This window comes from Topomyia yanbarensis, chromosome 3, assembly GCF_030247195.1.
Source record: "Topomyia yanbarensis strain Yona2022 chromosome 3, ASM3024719v1, whole genome shotgun sequence".
NCBI classification, from domain to species: domain Eukaryota; kingdom Metazoa; phylum Arthropoda; class Insecta; order Diptera; family Culicidae; genus Topomyia; species Topomyia yanbarensis.
The window spans coordinates 228,040,584-228,065,465 of NC_080672.1; the positions used below are offsets into that span (position 1 = coordinate 228,040,584).

At 41.1% G+C, this 24,882-nt stretch overlaps 1 protein-coding gene across 6 annotated transcripts in view; it reads right to left on the reverse strand.

Annotated features, from left to right (window-relative positions):
- Positions 1–24,882, reverse strand: part of LOC131688806 (muscle calcium channel subunit alpha-1) — a 1,302,489-nt gene that overhangs the window by 297,837 nt on the left and 979,770 nt on the right. For all 6 annotated transcript variants that reach the window (XM_058973340.1, XM_058973339.1, XM_058973342.1 and 3 more), the window contains one exon: positions 8,423–8,508. In XM_058973340.1, coding sequence (XP_058829323.1) covers positions 8,423–8,508 — 86 coding nt within the window. The remainder of the gene's footprint in view (positions 1–8,422; positions 8,509–24,882) is intronic.

Below are 24,882 nucleotides of genomic sequence, written 5' to 3' on the forward strand. Positions count from 1 at the left end.
TGTGAAAAAGAAATGGTTCAAACTACTCAGTATATCCAGATATGGACGACGATAAGTTAGAAGACACATTGTAGTTGCATCCCCCATCGAGAGTGGGTACTTTGGGAGACTTCTTTTCCTGGATCTGAATTGTGGATATTTTTGGTCTTTGATCCGTTTTTTTCATGAAAGTTCGCACCAATACATCGAATGTGCAGCTGATATAACTCATAGTTCATTCGCCTGCGCAACGTTCCGTCTTCCATTTGCAACACCCTTCGTTCGAAAACTCCAAGAGCGCGTTGGTCCTCCACGAGCATAGTCCAGGTGTCGTGGCCGTAGAGGACCACCGATTTAATCAGCTTCTTGTAGATAATCAACTTCGTGCGGCGGCGAATTTTGTTCGACCGGAGCGTCCTCCGGAGTCCAAAGTAGGCACGATTTCCCGCCAAGATCCGTCTCTGAATTTCTCTGCTGTTATCATTGTCGTCGGTTACCAGTGAGCCCAAATACATAAATTCGTCGACCATCTCGATTTCGTCACCGTCAATCCGAACTTGGTGGGAGGTTCACATTGTCGTCTCTAGAACCTCTTCCTCTCATGTATTTTGTCTTCAAAACGTTGATGGCAAGACCAATCCTGCTAACTTCAGCTTTCAGTCTTTGAGCATATATTTCATTCAAAATTCAATAGATACGAATAGTAGAATGTCTCTTTTGAAAATTTTCATCGTCAAACTTTCATATTACCCAGTTAAGCCAAATATTTTTCGAATATATCCATGAATTTCCTTAAGGGACCATTCATAAATTACGTTAAGCAAAAATTGCCCAAAATTGACTCCCTCCTCCCCCCATGTAACAAATTGTCACAAATTTCTCCATCCCCCCTCCCCTATTACGTAACAAATTCCAAGAAAAAAAATTTTTTTTCTTCGGTGAAAACATGTTACGTAACGATCTAGCTAACTCCCCCTCCCCCCTATGTCACAACATGTCACAACTTGTTGTACCCCCTCCCCCCCCCCCCCCTAAAAGCGTTACGTAATTTATGAATGGTCCCTAATTATAGTGTAGATACAGGCTTTGAATATAATTGAATTAAAATTGAGTTGATGTAGCAGCAGACCAAATATAGTTTTGTTTTCTCAAACCTTCGCAATTACAATTAATAAATATTTCAGATTGGCAGATTATCACACAACTTAGAAATGGATACAGAAATAGCTAGATAGATGCGATAGAAGAGAGACAGAGAGAGAAAAAGAGAGAGAGAGAGAGAGAGAGAGAGAGAGAGAGAGAGAGAGAGAGAGAGAGAGAGAGAGAAAGAGAGAGAGATAGAGAGAGAGAGAGAGAGAGAGAGAGAGAGAGAGAGAGAGAGAGAGAGAGAGAGAGAGAGAGAGAGAGAGAGAGAGAGAGAGAGAGAGAGAGAGAGAGAGCGTGATGGGGGGGGGGGGGGGAGGGCGTGCGGAATGGCAAATGATGGTTAATGATATTATTTTTATAGGTATATTATTATGATATATTGATTTCTTTCATTCTTGTCATAATTAATGTGAGCAGTAAAAGGAAAAGAGCTAAATTTTCGCTAGATTTTTAGGCTTCAAACATACAGTTGCTTTCGGTGACGCCACGAGTATAATTATATGAGAAATCTTTTATCTCACTACTAGGTGAATTACTTGTTGATCTGTGTATTGATATACCATCCAACATTTACCTCATGATTGAACGCAATGCCTTATCCAAGGAATAAATACTAGAACTCACTGTTTCTTTATCAACACATTATTTTGTCTTTGAAGTGAACTTATATATTGATTTTTGAGAAATAGTTCATTTATTATAAAGGTAATTCACAAAATGTTCTCAACATCGAATTCCTTGAATCACGTAGATGTGTTTTCATACCCCGATATTCAAAATCGGTTTAGTTTTGCCCAGTAAAGCAATACTCTGTATGAAAAAATCTCATTTTTAGTTAATGGAAATTGGTAAGCGAGGACTAAAAATACAAAATGTTTAATATCTCCGCCGCTCGTCCACGGATTTAGACAATCTTTAGCTTGTTAGAAAGGTATTTTAACAAGCTTTCTATTTATGTGCAGTTTGTTGGACAATATTGTAATTTTCAAGAGTTATTCGCGAAAAAACTGCTGTGTTTTGACAAAATCGCACATATCTCAGAAAGTAAACAACATATCAAAAATCAAAAATAATAGTGTCAAATGGCAACGTTAGGCCTTTCATTTGAAACTAATTTCATTAAGATCGGTTCAACCATTGCTGAGATAATTACATGACATTTTGTACATACATACATATACACATACACACACACACATACAGACATTGTCTCAATTTGTCGAGCTGAGTCGATTGGTATATGAGACTCGGCCCTCCGGGCCTCGGAAAAAGTTTTCAAAGTTTGAGCGAATCCTATACATTTCTTTTGTAAGAAATGTAAAAATTAAAGTCGAAATACCAGTACTTCTATATAGTAGCGCATATACTCCAATACAGTGAAATGAAAACATATTGTATTTCATTAATAAGAACGACGCCATATTTGACGAAAAAAATCGCTCTATACAATACATCTAATCAGGAGTCCAGTCTCAACCGGTACAGAATTATTGAACATTAGAAAAACTGCAAAAAATGTATGATTGGTAGCATACAGCAGAAATGATTTTTAAAAATAGGGGGTTTTACGAACAAAATATCTCAAAACTCTAACTTCCGCATTCTTCAAGAAACAGATGTATTATCATTCAAAAACTAAGATTGCTCTCTTTAAAAATGTCTGAAGTGTAATTTTCTAAAGGCTAGTTCGAATGTTCTAGCATTTAATGTAGTTTCCTCTAATATTTTCCCAAAGAGCCAATGGCAAAAACTTCAATTGGCATTTAATTAGCAAGGGACTGGAAGGTGAAGCATATTTTTCAATATTAAGAGTCATAGTACTCAAGGGAGAGCAAGGAGTTGAAGGGAGAAAGTTTACGGTAGCAGACAAAAAGTTAAGTCGCCGGTGAGCTCTAAGCTTGCATATATGATCCTTCCACGCTTTTCAAAACTTTCTACCTTCAACTCCTTGCTCTCCCTTGAGTACTATGGCTCTTAATATTAAAAAATATACTCCACCTTCCAGTCCCTTGCTAATTAAATGCCGTGATAACTGTCTATAAAATAGTCTTAACTGAAAAATATTAGGACTTAATTTGGTAGAAAATTATAGTAAATTCGAATGGAAGTAGGCGAAAAAAAGTTATGTAGCATACTTTTTGAGAAAGAGTCCAATAAAATTTACTGCAGAAAAATTCACATTGAATTTACACAGCAATCAAAGAAGATAGAAATACAATGTTGATGAACGAATGATAGAATAATCATCCTAATTTGGACTCCTCTTTATTTTGGATGCTTTCATACATTTGTATCCTTTATTGCCAATTGCTCCAAATTCGTTTGGTTTGATGAAGATAATTATATTCTTTGGGTTGTGTTTAAGTCCCAGCATAATTAGTTCATCTCTAATTCCTTTAAATTAGTCGAAATTCACAGTTAAAAAAATTGATATCGAAAACGATTCATACTTCCACGATTTCCAACAGAAATCGAGAGAAGTGATGCACTTTTCAATTGGATTTAAGCGTAAAAATTTATTGTTTTCAAATGATCTAATAATTTTGTCTCTATTTGGGTCTTCCATTTTATGTATTTGAAATGGTTAGTTTGTGAAGTTTTACTTAGAAGTATAAAATAACTAGTCCAAAATATATCGTAAAAATAATAGCGTCAAAATATTTCGAACACAGCTAGATTTTCTTTCATTATAGCAGTCGGTTTATCAATTTAGAATAATCAAAATTATCACCTTATCAATAATTTTTTGCGGTGCGGTTGCGGTAAGACCGCGCGGTAAATGCTCTTTCCCGCACCGCATCTTCGGGAAAAAGTGTCTCACCGCACCGCTAAATCAGTGCGGTAAATACCGCGCGGTTGCGGTAATTACCGTAACCGCGACGAACCCTAAGCTCTATTGATTTCTGTGAAAATTCGCAATGAATTTTTGTGCAGTCTGTTTTATAAGACTCTTTCACAAAAAGTATTCTACATGACTTTTTTTCGCGTACGTCCATTGTTCGTTCAACTGGGAATATTTTCTACCAAATTAACAAGTAATATTTTTCAGTTAGGAGTATTTTGTAACTTTTAAAAATTAAAGCTTTCGAAGTTAGTGTAGGATATTTCGATTTGTTTGTGTTTCTCAAAGCCTCCCTTCATATTGTGACAAGTGTCAAAGTTAGCCCAGATGCCAAGTTTTGCACAGTTTGGACAATTTTTGACCCCATCCAACATCAATTGAGAAAAAATACTAGAAAAAATACATAAAAAGAAAGAACTTTCGAACTAGCTATCAGAAAAGTACAGTTCATACATTTTTGCCTTTCTCATATAGAAAGGTTATGCAATCACTCTGAAAAACGTCAACCTAATCCCGGCCCGGAGGGCCGAGTGTCATATCCCATTCGACTCAGTTCGTCGAGATCGGAAAAAGTCTGTATGTGTGTGTGTATGTATGTATGTGTGTGTGTATGTGTGTGTGTATGTGTGTGTATGTGTGTGTGTATGTGTGTGTGTATGTGTGTGTGTGTATGTATGTGCGTATGTGTCAAATAATGTCACTCATTTTTCTCAGAGATGGCTGGACCGATTTGCCCAAACTTAGTCTCAAATGAAAGGTGCAACCTTCCCATCGGTTGCTATTGAATTTTGGATCGATCGGAATTCTGGTTCCGGAATTACGGGTTTCAGAGTGCGGCCACACAGAAATTTCTCATATAAACTATAGGAAAAATTAAAAATAGAATTTTTATTTTTGATGCTAAATGTGTTCAAGGTGCATGAAACGTCGAGATTTGATGCAAACTCGAAAAAAAAATTTGACTACGATTCACTTTTTTGGATTTTGGCACATTTTTGCCTTTCTCATATAGAAAGGTTATGCAATCACTCTGAAAAACGTCAACCTAATCCCGGCCCGGAGGGCCGTGTGTCATATTCCATTCGACTCAGTTCGTCGAGATCGGAAAAAGTCTGTATGTATGTATGTGTGTGTGTATGTGTGTGTGTATGTGTGTGTGTGTGTATGTATGTGCGTATGTGTCAAATAATGTCACTCATTTTTCTCAGAGATGGCTGGACCGATTTGCCCAAACTTAGTCTCAAATGAAAGGTGCAACCTTCCCATCGGTTGCTATTGAATTTTGGATCGATCGGAATTCTGGTTCCGGAATTACGGGTTTCAGAGTGCGGCCACACAGAAATTTCTCATATAAACTATAGGAAAAATTAAAAATAGAATTTTTATTTTTGATGCTAAATGTGTTCAAGGTGCATGAAACGTCGAGATTTGATGCAAACTCGAAAAAAAAATTTGACTACGATTCACTTTTTTGGATTTTGGCACATTTTTGCCTTTCTCATATAGAAAGGTTATGCAATCACTCTGAAAAACGTCAACCTAATCCCGGCCCGGAGGGCCAAGTGTCATATCCCATTCGACTCAGTTCGTCGAGATCGGAAAAAGTCTGTATGTGTGTGTGTATGTATGTATGTGTGTGTATGTGTGTGTATGTGTGTGTGTATGTGTGTGTATGTGTGTGTGTGTATGTATGTGCGTATGTGTCAAATAATGTCACTCATTTTTCTCAGAGATGGCTGGACCGATTTGCCCAAACTTAGTCTCAAATGAAAGGTGCAACCTTCCCATCGGTTGCTATTGAATTTTGGATCGATCGGAATTCTGGTTCCGGAATTACGGGTTTCAGAGTGCGGCCACACAGAAATTTCTCATATAAACTATAGGAAAAATTAAAAATAGAATTTTTATTTTTGATGCTAAATGTGTTCAAGGTGCATGAAACGTCGAGATTTGATGCAAACTCGAAAAAAAAATTTGACTACGATTCACTTTTTTGGATTTTGGCACATTTTTGCCTTTCTCATATAGAAAGGTTATGCAATCACTCTGAAAAACGTCAACCTAATCCCGGCCCGGAGGGCCGAGTGTCATATCCCATTCGACTCAGTTCGTCGAGATCGGAAAAAGTCTGTATGTGTGTGTGTATGTATGTATGTGTGTGTATGTGTGTGTGTATGTGTGTGTGTATGTGTGTGTGTATGTGTGTGTGTGTATGTATGTGCGTATGTGTCAAATAATGTCACTCATTTTTCTCAGAGATGGCTGGACCGATTTGCCCAAACTTAGTCTCAAATGAAAGGTGCAACCTTCCCATCGGTTGCTATTGAATTTTGGATCGATCGGAATTCTGGTTCCGGAATTACGGGTTTCAGAGTGCGGCCACACAGAAATTTCTCATATAAACTATAGGAAAAATTAAAAATAGAATTTTTATTTTTGATGCTAAATGTGTTCAAGGTGCATGAAACGTCGAGATTTGATGCAAACTCGAAAAAAAAATTTGACTACGATTCACTTTTTTGGATTTTGGCACATTTTTGCCTTTCTCATATAGAAAGGTTATGCAATCACTCTGAAAAACGTCAACCTAATCCCGGCCAAATTTTTTTTTCGACTCGTTTAGTGTTTCTGGATTTTAACAGGGGCGTAGTTGATGGTTTACGGAGAGGGGTTACACCCCCGCCCCCCCTCTACTGTTCGCGCCCCTCCTTTAAAAATCTCCTTAAATCACCCCTCAGACCACCACCCCATCCAGCCCTCATACCCCTCCCTTTCAACCCCATCATCTTTAAACCACCACTGTATCACAAAGCATACCAATTTAAGCTGGGGAGTCGTTCGTTCATGGGACTTTCGCCCTCTTCACATACCCAGCCCCGCATGACAAAATGAGTTAGCAAGCAGATAACATTGATCTAATGATGATTAGGCTAATGGAGTATGATATTTTTTTGTTTCAAGTGTTTCACCGTCGACACGTAGCTCATCAAGTTCGTGGCTGGCATGCCATTGTGTATAAGTGCAAAGTGTACTAAGAATGTAATGGACATTTCCACAATTATGTTGAACATAAAAAGCCTCCGTGCCATAGTTTAGAGAAATGAGAAAGGCACAATTGCACCGCTAGGTGGATTAAAACAGGTTTTAAAGGAGCAATTTTAGTATTTGAATAAGAATACATCCATTTCTTGAAAAAGAAGTAAGTGTTTTGAGTCCATATGTTGGCTTTGGAGTGCCCAGAGGAATTATAATAAAAAAAATCATTTTTTTAAAGAACTGGAAAACGAAGAAATATCTGCACTTTTTCCAGACTGCGGGTGAAACGAACATATGGTGGGGGTAAGACGGACATGTTGCAGAAAGGATGATCACAAAGCAAAATATTAAAATTTACTGTTTCTGCTGATGTTTAGAATAGATTGTGGTTCTGCTGAATATATATGTTCAATTCGGGGTGAAAAATGACGTTTTGGGGTTCGATTTAGAGTTGAAGCAAATGATGTATTTTCTAATATCGTTTTTGCCGTTGTCATAAAGAGTAAAGAAAGCTAGACAATCAGTTCCAATGATCAGTCACAATCACTTAAACAAAACTGGAAAGTTATATATTAAACGCGTAATTGATAACATTAGTTCCTCGATTACACACAGCCAGAGTATGGGACCTGCACAAAAACGTCTACCAGGTTCTAGGAATTGCGTATTGAGCCTCGGTCACATTAACGTACATCCTGCAGTCTACTACATGACTTCAGCTAACTTGATGGTTCTTCACGTTTGACTGCTTTTGTTACGTTTCTACGGGCGAGACATTCATAAAAGAATGAATCAATAGAATTAATCAAGACTGTCCGTCTTGCCCCACCAGTACACATATTTTTTTAACGTTTGTACTTATTCACGCATAAATAAACTTACCTGTTATTTTCTACGAAGGTTGAAATAAAGGAAAAATCCGCGAAAGAATTGATTTTTTCATCGCTAAACCTTAAAATTGGAAACTTGAAAATTACATCCGCACCAAACTGCACTACTGATTAATATTTGCTTAAATTGTAAACGTTTAGTAGTATTCAGCGCCTACTAAGTGTTTCATAATCCAAGGTTACCCATAATGATAGGGTACACATGTAATTGAAGTTTTAATGTTATATCCCTAAAATAACCATTTGTCCGTCTTACCCCACCTGTCCGTCTTACCCACAGTTCCCCTAGTATGTGTCATCAAAGACATCGCGAAACATCATGTTATAAATGTTCTCAATCGATATAATATCCGAAGAGAGTGATAGGAGATGAGAAATGTCTCATCACACTACTAGGTGGATTAAAATCGTGCTCAATCACCAAGTCTGTCATCAGAAAATTAGAATGCAATAAACAAAAAACACAAGAGTGGTTGCATAAAAGTTATGAACATAGGAGACAAAGATAATACCTTGGACGAGAACATACCTTGTGTATCTTGATCTTCATAGCCCTCATCGTCATCCTGTAGAGCCATTTTGGTCTCAGATCCATTATGTTCATATTCTTCTGACCTGTGTTAGAAATAATAGATAACGAGATTATTATCGGCAGATTAGTCAGATAAGACTATTCTCGTGTAGGGGAAAATGGGGAGACTTGACCAGGTTTTCAGTTAATCCTACGAAAATCTCTAAAAAAGTTTTAAATCCTTCAAAACTCATTGAAATGTGATGTACAGAAATATTGTGCCTATTCATGATTTTTTGCAGAATTGTTAATTTTCTTTTTCAATTTTTTTTCTGTGATCGTTTTGCCTTTCTCAATAAAAAGGTATTGCAATTGCTCTGAAAACCGACTTTTTAACGGAGGCCCGGAGGGCCGAGTGACATATACCATTCGATTCAGTTCGTCGAGTTCGGCAAATGTCTTTTTTTTTACAATGGAGAAGACCTTTATGTCCTAGCCCAGTACACGTGCTATTGGTAGGGTCCAATCTACCGCACGGGGTGCACTGGGGGCGTGTCGGACTCGAATGGTGACCAGCCATTAATACCGACTAAACTCCATTGGGCTCCGCCATCATTCCTCCCAGGAACTACCTCTCGGTATTACTTCTGGGGGGATGGCTGTACTAAATGTACTTATTCACTCTCACTCACGCGTTCATACATCCTGTATGAGGCTTACTTGGGTGCTCTCTCAATCGCACTTTGATTCATTCTCAAACACTTCCACATGAGGCTGACTTTTGTGCTCACCTTTTACGTTCCATGCGAGGCTGACTTGTGTGCTCACCTTACTCATTCCTTGCTAGGCTTACTTTTGTGCTCGCCCTACCCATACCATGTGAGGCTGACTTGGGTGCTCACCCTATCACCTGATTCACTCTCAATCGTGCCACTCTATTGTACCTTTGTCACTCCCTCTGGCATCCCATGTGGGACATTTTTCTTAGGCCCCACTTCTGACATACCATGCGAGGCTGACTTTTGTGCTCACCTTTTTCATTCCTTGCTAGGCTGACTTTTGTGCTAGCCTCTACCAACCTGTGAGGCTGACTTTTATGCTCACCCTTAACATGCAGTGTGAGACTGACTTGGATGCTCACCCTTTCACTCCTCTGCCACGCCATGAGGCATCGATAGCTTAGTTCCAACATACTACGCTACGACCCTCCCGTCTTGGCATGAGGCAGTCCACTTATACGCCTATACACTCACTCTTCTGTCTTGCTTCGGGGTGGCTGGGTTTACCCCTTACGCGGGTGCCATTCGCTGCGCCAACCTGCCTCGGCATGAACAGACCATTCACTCTCTTATTTTGCGCTTGGCCTTTTCGCTCCAGCTAACCAATCACTAGTTAGCCGTGCCTCGGCAAATGTCTGTGTGTGTATGTATGTATGCGTGTATGTGCGTCTGTGTGTGTATGTTACCAAAAATGTCACTCATTTTTCTCCGAGATGGCTGAAACGATTTTGACAAACTTAGTCTCAAATGAAAGGTGCAACGTTCCCATAGGCTGCTATTGAATTTCTAATGGATCCGGTTCCGAAATTACAGGGTGATGAGTGCGAACACGCAGAAAATGACGATTTTAATAAATTCTGCAATGAATGTATAAAGGTGAAAATTTTTCCAAAATATGACCACATCTGCTTCGATTTGTAGTATTAGGTCACTAACATCCATCCAAAGTCTATTTGGCCACATTGGCCACCATCATCGGTTCCGGAAGCCCCGACGGAAGTATCTAAATTCAGAATAACAGTCACATCGGTTTCTCGGAGATCGCTGGACCGATTCAACTAAACTTGCTCTCAAATGAAAGGTATTGCGTCCCCGTAAATTGCTATTTAATTTCATCACGTTCCGACTTCCGGTTCCGGAGTTATATGTTGTGGCGTGCGATCACATAGCAAATTGTGATTCAAACCGATACCACAGACTAACAGACATAACACTCAAAAACAAAGCTTCGCCCGCTTTAACGGTCATTTTAAAAATATTTGTAGTTGGGACTGTGGCCACATTTGAAATTATGGCGCCACTGACATATGAACAAGCATATGGGGGATAGACCACTAGTGAAAAATTGTTCCCAAACCTGAGGGGTAACCCACCAGTAAATGAGTGTTTGGGACTGTGAATAAAAGGTGGAGCTAGCGATCTGGGAAAATTGTCGGATCGATGTTTTTTGAGGGAATTCTCTCATAGTGTTATGTCTGTTAGTCTGTGCCGATACTCCGATGAAAGCAAAAAAAGGTAAAAATTTCGCTAAAATGTCTCTCAAACAACTTCAATTTGCTGTTCTAGGTCACCGACGGCCAACCAAACTTTCGTTGACTACATTGACCACCATAGACGGTTCCGGAAGTGCCTGGGAAAAGCGGCCATCTTTCAAAATTGACGAACTCACATCAGTTTCCCGGAAATGGTTATGCCGATTTTCACAACCTTAGTCACAAATGGTAGCTATAATATCCCAACAGATGTCTATAAAATTTCGTACGAATCGCTTATATGGGTCCGGAAATATAGACTAAATCGTCCGGTCACATATGAAATTCCCATATAAGCCGGAACTCAATTTTTTTTTTCAATGGGGGGACCCCATGAAATTTCAGAAATCGATTTCGTATTTTTGATGCCAAACATCTTTAAAATACATGAAACGTCGAGATTTTATGTTATCTCGAAAAAATTTTTTTTATAAAAATCGACTTTTTGGGACTGCCGATTTCGCACCTTTTTGCCTTTCTCAATAGAAAGGTATTGCAATTGCTTTGAAAACCGACTTTTTAACGGAGGGCCGAGTGACATATACCATTCGATTCAGTTCGTCGAGTTCGGCAAATGTCTGTGTGTGTATGTATGTGTGTATGTATGTATGCATGTGTGTATGTGCGTCTGTGTGTGTATGTGACCAAAAATGTCACTCATTTTTCTCAGAGATGGCTGAACCGATTTTGACAAACTTAGTCTCAAATGAAAGGTGTAACGTTCCCATAGGCTGCTATTGAATTTCTAATGGATCCGACTTCCGTTTCCGGAATTACAGGGTGATGAGTACGAACACGCAGAAAATGTAGAGGAATTCCACGAAGATCCGTCCGAAAATCTTTAAAATCGTGACCGACCATCTTAGATTCCAATGAAACTTTACACGTTTCACCGTCATGCAAGACTAAATATTTTCCACAGGTAATAAGATTATTTTGACTCAAGAGCAACTTTTCAAAAGGGCGTAAACGTTTCTACGTGTATAAATTTCAATTTTTATTTTGTTCGATTACTGTATTTTATACAGCAAAACTATCTGAGAACGAGTTACAGGGAATGAATACTTTTGTCTGAAAAAATATACACTGAAAAAAATGTTGTGTTGTTTTTCAAAAAAACAAAAATTTATGATAAAAATTTAAATTGCGAAAAAACCCATTTTTTTAAATTTTTTATATTTTGTTACCAAAAACCTAAAGAGAAAAGAAACATTTTGAATGTGATTGCATGATGGAGAAAAAATCGGTAAAAAAGTTTTCCTAACAATAACTTCGTACATGTTTTTAAATTTCATACTAATAATACAAAATTGTAATTCTATTACAGAATATAATTCTAAGCACCATTTAAAATCAAAATGCATTTAAAAAAAACTCTTCCAAAGTGCGATAGTTTTCGAGATATTACAACCAACATATGATTCAGCTATATAGTTTAATCAACAGACCCTATGGTTGAAATATATTTTGGTTGCTTTCATGTAACTTTCAAATGGTTTACAATATCGCCTTGATGTCAAAGAGAAAGTTGCACGAAAGTTTACGGGCCTTTTGAAAAACCTATTATTGTTGATGGAGAAACGCGACTAACTTATGAAAAGGTCGTAATAAAACAAAATAATTGTGTTGTTAAAACAAAAGTTAAAATATCTCGAGAACTACTACATTTTAGAACATTTTTGTTAAGAGCATTTCGATTTAAAATGGCGTTTAGAATCATATTCAAAAAGAAAATTGTATTTTTGACTGCAAATAGTAAGAATCATAAAAAAATGTCAAAAGTTGTTGTTAGGAAAACTTTTTTATTGAAAGCTTCTCCATGATCCAAATACACTAAAAAGGTTGCTTTTACGTCTTTAAAACGATAAAAATTAAATTTTTGACATTTTTTGATGGGGTAACGTGAATAACTTTTGAAAAGAGCATAATTACACGACTTAATTGTTTTTGAAGTAGCAAAATTTCAAATATCTCGAAAACTATCGCATTTTGGAAGATTTTTGTTGAACGCATTTTGATTTTAAATGGTGCTTAGAATTATATTCTGTAATAAAATTACAATTTTGTATGTCAATTAGTATGAAATTTAAAAACATGTACGAAGTTATTGTTAGAAAAACTTTTTTACCGATTTTTTCTCCATCATGCAATCACAATCAAAATGTTTCTTTTCTCTTTAGGTTTTTGGTAACAAAATATAAAAAATTAAAAAAAATGGGTTTTTTCGCAATTTAAATTTTTTTCATAAATTTTTGTTTTTTTTGAAAAATGACACAACATTTTTTTCAGTGTATATTTTTTCGGACAGAAATATTCATTCCCTGTAACTCGTTCTCAGATTGTTTTGCTGTATAAAATACAGTAATCGAACAAAAAAAAATTGAAATTCATACACTAGAAACGTTTACGCCCTTTTGAAAATTTACTCTTGTATCAAAATATTCCAATTGCCAGAGAATATCATGGAGATTCATACAGCGAACACACCTGCAAAGTTTCGTTCGAATCGACGATGGTCATATTTTGCGGTCGGCCGGTTTCTCATGGAATCCCTCAGTAGATTTTAATAAATTCTGCAATGAATGTATAAAGTTGCAAATTTTCCAAAATATGGTACAAATCCCCGACTATGTACGGGGAACGTGCCATTTGAGCCAATATATTCTGATTCCTGAACATCCATGCAAAGTCTATTTGGCCACATTGGCCACCATCATCGGTTCCGGAAGCCCCGGTGGAAGCATCTAAATTCAGAATAACAGTCACATTGGTTTCTCGGAGATCGCTAGACCGATTTAACTAAACTTGCTCTCAAATTAAAGGTATTGCGTCTCCTTAAATGGCTATTTAATTTCATCCCGATCCGACTTCCAGTTCCGGAGTTACAGGTTGTGGCGTGCGGTCACATAGCAAATTGTGATTCAAACCGATACTCCGATGAAAGCAAAAACCTGTTTTAATCCACCTAGCGGTGCAATTGTGCCTTTCTCATTTCTCTAAACTATGGCACGGAGGCTTTTTATGTTCAACATAATCGTGGAAATGTCCATTACATTCTTAGTACACTTTGCACTTATTCAAAATGGCATGCCAGCCACGAACTTGATGAGCTACGTGTCGACGGTGAAACACTTGAAACAAAAAAATATCATACTCCATTAGCCTAATCAGCATTAGATCAATGTTATCTGCTTGCTAACTCATTTTGTCATGCGGGGGTGGGTATGTGAGGAGGGCGAAAGTCCCATGAGCGAACGACTCCCCAGCTCAAATTGGTATGCTTTGTGATATAGTGGTGGTTTAAAGATGATGAGGTTGAAAGGGAGGGGTATGAGGGCTGGATGGGGTGGTGGTCTGAGGGGTGATTTAAGGAGATTTTTAAAGGAGGGGAGTGAACAGTAGAGGGGGGGGGGTGTAACCCCTCTCCCTAAACCATCAACTACGCCCCTGTTAAAATCCAGAAACCTTATGCGAGTCGAAAAAAAAATTATTAGGTTGACGTTTTTCAGAGTGATTGCACAACCTTTCTATATGAGAAAGGCAAAAATGTGCCAAAATCAAAAAAAGTGAATCGTCGTCAATTTTTTTTTCGATGTTGCATCAAATCTCGACGTTTCATGCACCTTGAACACATTTAGCATCAAAAATAAAAATTCACACATACACACACACATACACACACATACAGACTTTTTCCGATCTCGACGAACTGAGTCGAATGGGATATGACACTCGGCCCTCCGGGCCGGGATTAGGTTGACGTTTTCAGAGTGACTGCATAACCTTTCTATATGAGAAAGGCAAAAATGTGCCAAAATCCAAAAAAGTGAATCGTCGTCAAATTTTTTTTCAAGTTTGCATCAAATCTTGACGTTTTATGCACCTTGAACACATTTAGCATCAAAAATAAAAATTCTATTTTTAATTTTTCCTATAGTTTATATGAGAAATTTCTGTGTGGACGCACTCTGAAACCCGTAATTCCGGAACCAGAACTCCGATCGATCCAAAATTCAATAGCAGCCGATGGGAAGGTTCCACCTTTCATTTGAGACTAAGTTTGGGCAAATCGGTCCAGCCATCTCTGAGAAAAATGAGTGACATTATTTGACACATACGCACATACATACACACACAAACATACACACACATACACACACATACATACACACATACACACACATACAGACTTTTTCCGATCTCGACGAACTAAGTCGAATGGGATATGACACTCGGCCCTCCGGGCCGGGATTAGGTTGACGTTTTTCAGAGTGATTGCATAACCTTTCTATATGAGAAAGGCAAAAATGTGCCAAAATCCAAAAAAGTGAATCGTCGTCAAATTTTTTTTTTGAGTTTGCATGAAATCTCGATGTTTGATGCACCTTGAACATATTTAGCATCAAAAATAAAAATTCTATTTTTAATTTTTCCTATAGTTTATATGAGAAATTTCTGTGTGGCCGCACTCTGAAACCCGTAATTCCGGAACCAGAACTCCGATCGATCCAAAATTCAATAGCAGCCGATAGGAAGGTTGCACCTATCATTTGAGACTAAGTTTGGGCAAATCGGTCCAGCCATCTCTGAGAAAAATGAATGACATTATTTGACACATACGCACATACATACACACACATACAGATTTTTTCCGATCTCGACGAACTGAGTCGAAGCATTTGGTGCAAGCATTTGGTGCCAACTACGATGTTTTCCGAACTTATCGCAGCTCACGTAACAGTCTCAAGGCTACCGGCGGCGGGGTACTTGTGGCTATCCATCGTCGATTGAAAGCGCAACTGATTGACGATACTTTGGGGGTCTGTGTCGAGCAGGTGTGGGTGCGAATCAAACTGGCTGGCTACGCACTTTTTCTTTGCGTGGTTTATCTTCCACCGGACCGCACTCGCGATTCGACATTGATTGATTCACATACTGAGTCACTGGAACGGATTTCCGCTCAAGCAAGTCCGGTTGATGAGATCCTGATTGTTGGTGATTTCAATTTCTCCGGATTAAAATGGAGCTCTGCTTCTGACGGATTTATGTTCGCTGATCCCGAATTGTCATCTTTTCATGCTGGTATCACCAGTTTGCTTGACTGCTACAGTCTAAATCTGCTGCGCCAAATGAATAATGTGGTGAACGAGAACAACAGAATCCTTGATCCCTGTTTTTCGAGCAAATCTGACTACGCGCCAAAAGTTACCGCAGCACCGTTCTCCCTGGTAAAGACTGTTAGACACCACTCTCCCCTGCATATATTGCTTGAAGCGATTCGAGTGAAGCATGACTGCAATGCTTCTGACACCGTCAGCTATAATTTTAGAAAAGCCAACTATAATAGCATTATTGACTTCCTGTCGAATATCCACTGGACTGAAATTCTCGACAATGATGATGTCAACGTTGCAGTGCAGACCTTCTCCAATGTTATGAGCTATGCTATCGATCGCTATGTACCCAAAAGAAGTGGCCTTCAATCTAAGCACCCAGCGTGGCACACTGCCGAGTTGAGACGGTTAAAAGCGACTAAAAGAGCCGCTCTGAAGAAGTACTCCAAGTTTGGGGGCTACGTGCTGCGACAACACTACGTTCATGTTAACCAAGTCTATAAAAAGACATCGAAGCGTTGCCATGCCGATTACTTGCGAAACGTGCAACGTAAGTTGAAGTCCGAAACTAAAACATTCTGGAAGCATGTAAACGAGCAAAGAAAGGAATCCGGGTTGCCTTCAACGATGAGCTATGGAGGACGTATGAGCTCTAGTTTACAGGAAATCTGCCAACTATTCTCTGAAAAGTTCGCGAGTGTTTTCTCCAACGAGAAACTGACACCGACCCAGGCTTCACGTGCGGCTCTCAATGTACCTCAATCATACCAGTCTTTGAACTCTATCAATATCGACAATAATATGGTACAACTGGCGATTAGCAAAATGAAGGCTTCAACCTCGGCAGGCCCAGATGGTATACCAACTATTATTCAAAAAAAATGCTCTGCCGGTTTAATTGAACCTCTTTGTCAGCTGTTTCAATTGTCGCTAACAACCGGAGTATTTCCCGAACTCTGGAAATCCTCCTTCATGTTTCCAGTTCACAAAAAAGGTGATAAAAAGGTAGTTGACAACTACCGTGGTATTACAGCGCTAAGCGCAGTTCCTAAGCTGTTTGAAATGGCTGTGTTGGAACCCATCTCCAGCCACTGCAAACAGTATATCTCCGAGACTCAGCATGGATTTATGCCGAAACGTTCAACATCTACGAATCTTCTGTCGTTCACAACATATGTTACAGATGCTATGTCGGACGGCCTTCAAACTGACGTTATCTACACGGACCTTTCAGCTGCTTTTGACAAGATAAATCACGCTATTGCAGTGGCAAAATTGGATAGACTTGGCTTTGGTACTAATATTCTCCGTTGGATGCAATCGTATCTCAGTGATCGTCGTCTAGCAGTCAAGATAGGTGATTGTGTATCCGAAGAGTTTTTTGCTTCATCTGGTATTCCGCAAGGCAGCCATCTCGGTCCATTGATTTTTCTTCTGTATTTCAACGACGTTAACTTTTGTTTAGAAGGACCACGGTTGTCTTTCGCCGACGACCTCAAGTTATACCATAGAATCCGGAATACTGATGATGCAGCTTTCCTTCAACGCCAATTGGAAACCTTTGCGGAATGGTGCGAGATCAACCGAATGACCCTAAACCCCAAGAAATGTGCGGTCACTACGTTCTCGAGGAAAAAAACGCCAATTCGATTCGATTACTGTCTAGCTGAATCCACAATTGACAGAGCGAATTGCGTCAAAGATCTCGGAGTTTTTCTCGATGTACAACTGACGTTTAAACTGCATATCAGCTATATTGTCGCAAAGGCATCACGCTGTTTGGGGTTCACAATGAGAATATCTAAGCACTTTTCAGATATTTACTGCTTGAAATCTCTCTACTGCTCACTCGTTCGATCAACTTTGGAATATTGTTCAGTTGTGTGGAACCCTCATTATCTCAACAGTGTCCATCGAATTGAGACAGTACAGCGCAGATTTGTTCGGTTTGCCCTTCTTCGATTGGCTTGGAACAATCCTCACCAGCTGCCAAGTTATGAAAGCCGGGGTTTGCTTATTGGACTCGATACATTGCAAGTGCGACGGGATCTATTCCGTGCTATGACGATTTCGGATATTTTGCAAGATCGAATTGACTGCCCCGAGCTTCTCAGTGCGATAAATATGAACGTTCGCCCTCGCGCCCTTCGCAATAATTTATTCCTCCGATTACCTCTTCGCCGAACTAACTATGGAGTAAACGGTGCCATCATTGGTTTGCAGCGGACCTTCAACAGAGTTTCATCAGAGTTCGATCTTCACATTCCACGTAGCAGATTACATCTTGACTTTTTAAATAGATTAAGAAATTATCATTAGGACACTGTGTCTGTTGATATTAATTAATTATAAATTATAAATGGGATAAGACACTCGGCCCTCCGGGCCGGGATTAGGTTGACGTTTTTCAGAGTGATTGCATAACCGAACTGAGTCGAATGGGATATGACACTCGGCCCTCCGGGCCGGGATTAGGTTGACGTTTTTCAGAGTGATTGCATAACCTTTCTATATGAGAAAGGCAAAAATGTGCCAAAATCCGAAAAAGTGAATCGTCGTCAAATTTTTTTTCGAGTTTGCATCAAATCTCGATGTTTCGTGCAGCTTGAACACATTTAGCATCAAAAATAAAAATTCTATTTTTAATTTTTCCTATAGTTTATATGAGAAATTTCTGTGTGGACGCACTCTGAAACCCGTAATTCCGGAACCAGAACTCCGATCGATCCAAAATTCAATAGCAGCCGATGGGAAGGTTGCACCTTTCATTTGAGACTAAGTTTGGGCAAATCGGTCCAGCCATCTCTGAGAAAAATGAGTGACATTATTTGACACATACGCACATACATACACACACAAACATACACACACATACACACACATACATACACACATACACACACATACAGACTTTTTCCGATCTCGACGAACTAAGTCGAATGGGATATGACACTCGGCCCTCCGGGCCGGGATTAGGTAGACGTTTTTCAGAGTGATTGCATAACCTTTCTATATGAGAAAGGCAAAAATGTGCCAAAATCCAAAAAAGTGAATCGTCGTCAAATTTTTTTTTTGAGTTTGCATCAAATCTCGATGTTTTATGCACCTTGAACATATTTAGCATCAAAAATAAAAATTCTATTTTTAATTTTTCCTATAGTTTATATGAGAAATTTCTGTGTGGCCGCACTCTGAAACCCGTAATTCCGGAACCAGAACTCCGATCGATCCAAAATTCAATAGCAGCGGATAGGAAGGTTGCACCTATCATTTGAGACTAAGTTTGGGCAAATCGGTCCAGCCATCTCTGAGAAAAATGAATGACATTATTTGACACATACGCACATACATACACACACATACAGATTTTTTCCGATCTCGACGAACTGAGTCGAAGCATTTGGTGCAAGCATTTGGTGCCAACTACGATGTTTTCCGAACTTATCGCAGCTCACGTAACAGTCTCAAGGCTACCGGCGGCGGGGTACTTGTGGCTATCCATCGTCGATTGAAAGCGCAACTGATTGACGATACTTTGGGGGTCTGTGTCGAGCAGGTGTGGGTGCGAATCAAACTGGCTGGCTACGCACTTTTTCTTTGCGTGGTTTATCTTCCACCGGACCGCACTCGCGATTCGACATTGATTGATTCACATACTGAGTCACTGGAACGGATTTCCGCTCAAGCAAGTCCGGTTGATGAGATCCTGATTGTTGGTGATTTCAATTTCTCCGGATTAAAATGGAGCTCTGCTTCTGACGGATTTATGTTCGCTGATCCCGAATTGTCATCTTTTCATGCTGGTATCACCAGTTTGCTTGACTGCTACAGTCTAAATCTGCTGCGCCAAATGAATAATGTGGTGAACGAGAACAACAGAATCCTTGATCTCTGTTTTTCGAGCAAATCTGACTACGCGCCAAAAGTTACCGCAGCACCGTTCTCCCTGGTAAAGACTGTTAGACACCACTCTCCCCTGCATATATTGCTTGAAGCGATTCGAGTGAAGCATGACTGCAATGCTTCTGACACCGTCAGCTATAATTTTAGAAAAGCCAACTATAATAGCATTATTGACTTCCTGTCGAATATCCACTGGACTGAAATTCTCGACAATGATGATGTCAACGTTGCAGTGCAGACCTTCTCCAATGTTATGAGCTATGCTATCGATCGCTATGTACCCAAAAGAAGTGGCCTTCAATCTAAGCACCCAGCGTGGCACACTGCCGAGTTGAGACGGTTAAAAGCGACTAAAAGAGCCGCTCTGAAGAAGTACTCCAAGTTTGGGGGCTACGTGCTGCGACAACACTACGTTCATGTTAACCAAGTCTATAAAAAGACATCGAAGCGTTGCCATGCCGATTACTTGCGAAACGTGCAACGTAAGTTGAAGTCCGAAACTAAAACATTCTGGAAGCATGTAAACGAGCAAAGAAAGGAATCCGGGTTGCCTTCAACGATGAGCTATGGAGGACGTATGAGCTCTAGTTTACAGGAAATCTGCCAACTATTCTCTGAAAAGTTCGCGAGTGTTTTCTCCAACGAGAAACTGACACCGACCCAGGCTTCACGTGCGGCTCTCAATGTACCTCAATCATACCAGTCTTTGAACTCTATCAATATCGACAATAATATGGTACAACTGGCGATTAGCAAAATGAAGGCTTCAACCTCGGCAGGCCCAGATGGTATACCAACTATTATTCAAAAAAAATGCTCTGCCGGTTTAATTGAACCTCTTTGTCATCTGTTTCAATTGTCGCTAACAACCGGAGTATTTCCCGAACTCTGGAAATCCTCCTTCATGTTTCCAGTTCACAAAAAAGGTGATAAAAAGGTAGTTGACAACTACCGTGGTATTACAGCGCTAAGCGCAGTTCCTAAGCTGTTTGAAATGGCTGTGTTGGAACCCATCTCCAGCCACTGCAAACAGTATATCTCCGAGACTCAGCATGGATTTATGCCGAAACGTTCAACATCTACGAATCTTCTGTTGTTCACAACATATGTTACAGATGCTATGTCGGACGGCCTTCAAACTGACGTTATCTACACGGACCTTTCAGCTGCTTTTGACAAGATAAATCACGCTATTGCAGTGGCAAAATTGGATAGACTTGGCTTTGGTATTAATATTCTCCGTTGGATGCAATCGTATCTCAGTGATCGTCGTCTAGCGGTCAAGATAGGTGATTGTGTATCCGAAGAGTTTTTTGCTTCATCTGGTATTCCGCAAGGCAGCCATCTCGGTCCATTGATTTTTCTTCTGTATTTCAACGACGTTAACTTTTGTTTAGAAGGACCACGGTTGTCTTTCGCCGACGACCTCAAGTTATACCATAGAATCCGGAATACTGATGATGCAGCTTTCCTTCAACGCCAATTGGAAACCTTTGCGGAATGGTGCGAGATCAACCGAATGACCCTAAACCCCAAGAAATGTGCGGTCACTACGTTCTCGAGGAAAAAAACGCCAATTCGATTCGATTACTGTCTAGCTGAATCCACAATTGACAGAGCGAATTGCGTCAAAGATCTCGGAGTTTTTCTCGATGTACAACTGACGTTTAAACTGCATATCAGCTATATTGTCGCAAAGGCATCACGCTGTTTGGGGTTCACAATGAGAATATCTAAGCACTTTTCAGATATTTACTGCTTGAAATCTCTCTACTGCTCACTCGTTCGATCAACTTTGGAATATTGTTCAGTTGTGTGGAACCCTCATTATCTCAACAGTGTCCATCGAATTGAGACAGTACAGCGCAGATTTGTTCGGTTTGCCCTTCGTCGATTGGCTTGGAACAATCCTCACCAGCTGCCAAGTTATGAAAGCCGGGGTTTGCTTATTGGACTCGATACATTGCAAGTGCGACGGGATCTATTCCGTGCTATGACGATTTCGGATATTTTGCAAGATCGAATTGACTGCCCCGAGCTTCTCAGTGCGATAAATATGAACGTTCGCCCTCGCGCCCTTCGCAATAATTTATTCCTCCGATTACCTCTTCGCCGAACTAACTATGGAGTAAACGGTGCCATCATTGGTTTGCAGCGGACCTTCAACAGAGTTTCATCAGAGTTCGATCTTCACATTCCACGTAGCAGATTACATCTTGACTTTTTAAATAGATTAAGAAATTATCATTAGGACACTGTGTCTGTTGATATTAATTAATTATAAATTATAAATGGGATAAGACACTCGGCCCTCCGGGCCGGGATTAGGTTGACGTTTTTCAGAGTGATTGCATAACCGAACTGAGTCGAATGGGATATGACACTCGGCCCTCCGGGCCGGGATTAGGTTGACGTTTTTCAGAGTGATTGCATAACCTTTCTATATGAGAAAGGCAAAAATGTGCCAAAATCCGAAAAAGTGAATCGTCGTCAATTTTTTTTTCGAGTTTGCATCAAATCTCGATGTTTCGTGCAGCTTGAACACATTTAGCATCAAAAATAAAAATTCTATTTTTAATTTTTCCTATAGTTTATATGAGAAATTTCTGTGTGGCCGCACTCTGAAGCCCGTAATTCCGGAACCAGAACTCCGATTGATCCAAAATTCAATAGCAGCAGATGGGAAGGTTGCACCTTTCATTTGAGACTAAGTTTGGGCAAATCGGTCCAGCCATCTCTGAGAAAAATGAGTGACATTATTTGACACATACGCACATACATACACACACACATACACACATATACACACACCCCTACAGGGGGTGAAAAAGATGCTCGATCGTTAACGGAGCCTGTGGGGTACCTGGGCAACCCCCACAGTAAGCGTCCCTTACCACGTTAATGCGGAGCTCTGGCGTGGCGGACATTTATTTCTCGCGCGACTCGTGGGATTTTACATGGAGTTAACAAAAAATAAAAATAAACAGTCGGAGGTGCCAAACCCCTTCGCTAGAGGTGGTTTGGCGAGGTCTCCCCCCGTGGGGAGAGTAGTGGAGCGATGAGTGCTGCATCTGAAAGCACCAGTGACCCCCCAGCAGCGGTAGGCAATAGCCCTACCAACGCACCGGACGGGCCATTATCGGCGATGCGCAAAGTGGTGGAGCAGCTCCATGCAATAATCGAGTACACTAGCGCAAAGCAAAACATAAGCAAGGAGTTAAAACAGAGTCTCCTGGAACTCCGAAAAACTGTTCGCGTCGCAAGACAGAAACAGCAGGCTTATGCCAAGAGGGTGTAATGTCGGGAGAAGTCCGACAGAGAAACCCAGACAGTGGCCTCCAAGAAGGAGGGAAAAGAGAAGGTCGATACAGGCACTCAGACAGTGCCCTTCACCTTCTATGGAGCAGCCATGTCGCTTGAAGCGGCGGCCGAGTTCCCCTCGAAGGGAAAAGGCAAGGGCAAGGGCAAACGCAAGACGGCGTCGAATGCGAAGCGCCCTAGGAAGTCGCCAGGCGAGGGTGCAAAAAGTGACACCACACGGCGTGCAACCGTTAAGGTCAAACGCCGTTTGGGCGAGGGCGAGAGTAACCTCGCTGAGCAGAGTGTTGGTACCAGCAACCCGGCGCGACCGGGGCAGGGGGGCCCAAACCCCTGGACGCTGGTCACCAGGAAGAAGCCGGCACCGACACCGGAGGTACCGCGGCCCGCGAAGAAGGCCAAGGACAGAGGCGAGGCCTTGTGGTTGAAAACCGACAAGGACAAATATGCCGATGTCCTAAAGTCGATGAAGGCGGCCGAAAGTCTTTCGGCCCTTGGGCAAGATGTGCGTAGCGTGAGACGCACCAACACGGGAGAAATGCTTCTGGTGCTGAAGCGAGGCGCACAATCTAGTGCGGTATACAAGGCCTTGGCCCAAGAGGTCCTTGGTGAGGGCGCCCAAGTCAGGTCGCTAGGGGCGGAAATGACTCTCCAGTGCAAGCACTTGGACGAGTTCACGACCGCAGAAGACGTCGTCGCAGCCGTTAAGGAGCATTGCGACGTCACTATCGAGCGGGCATCTGTGCGATTGAGAGATGGACCCTCTGGCACCCAAGTAGCCTACCTCAGGCTACTGAAAGCGGATGCCAAAAAGGTAACCGAGAAAGGGAAGCTGAAGATCGGCTGGTCGGTATGCCCTATTAGTATACCCCAGCCGCCTTCAGTGGATAGGTGCTATCGGTGCCTTGAGTCCGGCCACAAAGCATACGAGTGCAAAGGCATAGATAGGAGCAAACTATGTCGTCGCTGCGGCGAGGAGGGACATAAAGAGCGGGGGTGTACTAAGGCACACAAGTGCCTTATCTGCACCGCTAAGAAGCAAGCCCATAAACATGCTATGGGCGGACCTTCGTGTCCCTTCGGTGAGTTAAATAAGAAGAAGCCGTGAACGTTACACAGCTAAATCTTAACCATTGTGCAGCAGCCCAACAGCTGCTGTGGCAGTCGGTCTCGGAGTCGAGGACAGATGTCGCCCTCTTATCAGACCCGTACAGCATCCCTGCCGGCAACGGCAATTGGGTGTCGGACGGGTCTGGAATGGTGGCAATCTGTACAACGGGACGGTTCCCAGTTCAAGAGGTAATACACCCCTCCGCCGAGGGTGTTTTTTTTAACAATGGAGAAGACCTTTAGGTCCTAGCCCAGTACACGTGCTATTGGTAGGGTCCAATCTACCGCACGGGGTGCACTGGGGGCGTGTCGGACTCGAATGGTGACCAGCCATTAATACCGACTAAACTCCATTGGGCTCCACCATCCATCCCCAGGAACTACCTTTCGGCATTACTTCTGGGGGGATGGCCGTACTTAGCGTACGCTCTCACTCGTGCCTTACATTCTCGCACACTCGCTCCCATCTCGGCATGGGTAGACCATACCTTCGTCTATCATCCACCAATTCACTCACTCTAACTCCTCTCCTGCTGCTCGGCGCTCCATGCTCTCTGCATCCGGCAGGCAATCTGAGTGGTGGCAGTCGAAACTGCGTTCCACTTCTCTACCGCTTGGCACATCCCCTGTACAAGGGTATCAGGGGTTGTGTCCAAGCCGCAGACACCTAGCATAGCGCCTCTTTCGACGTCGAAGCGGAGACATACGAATAGTACGTGCTC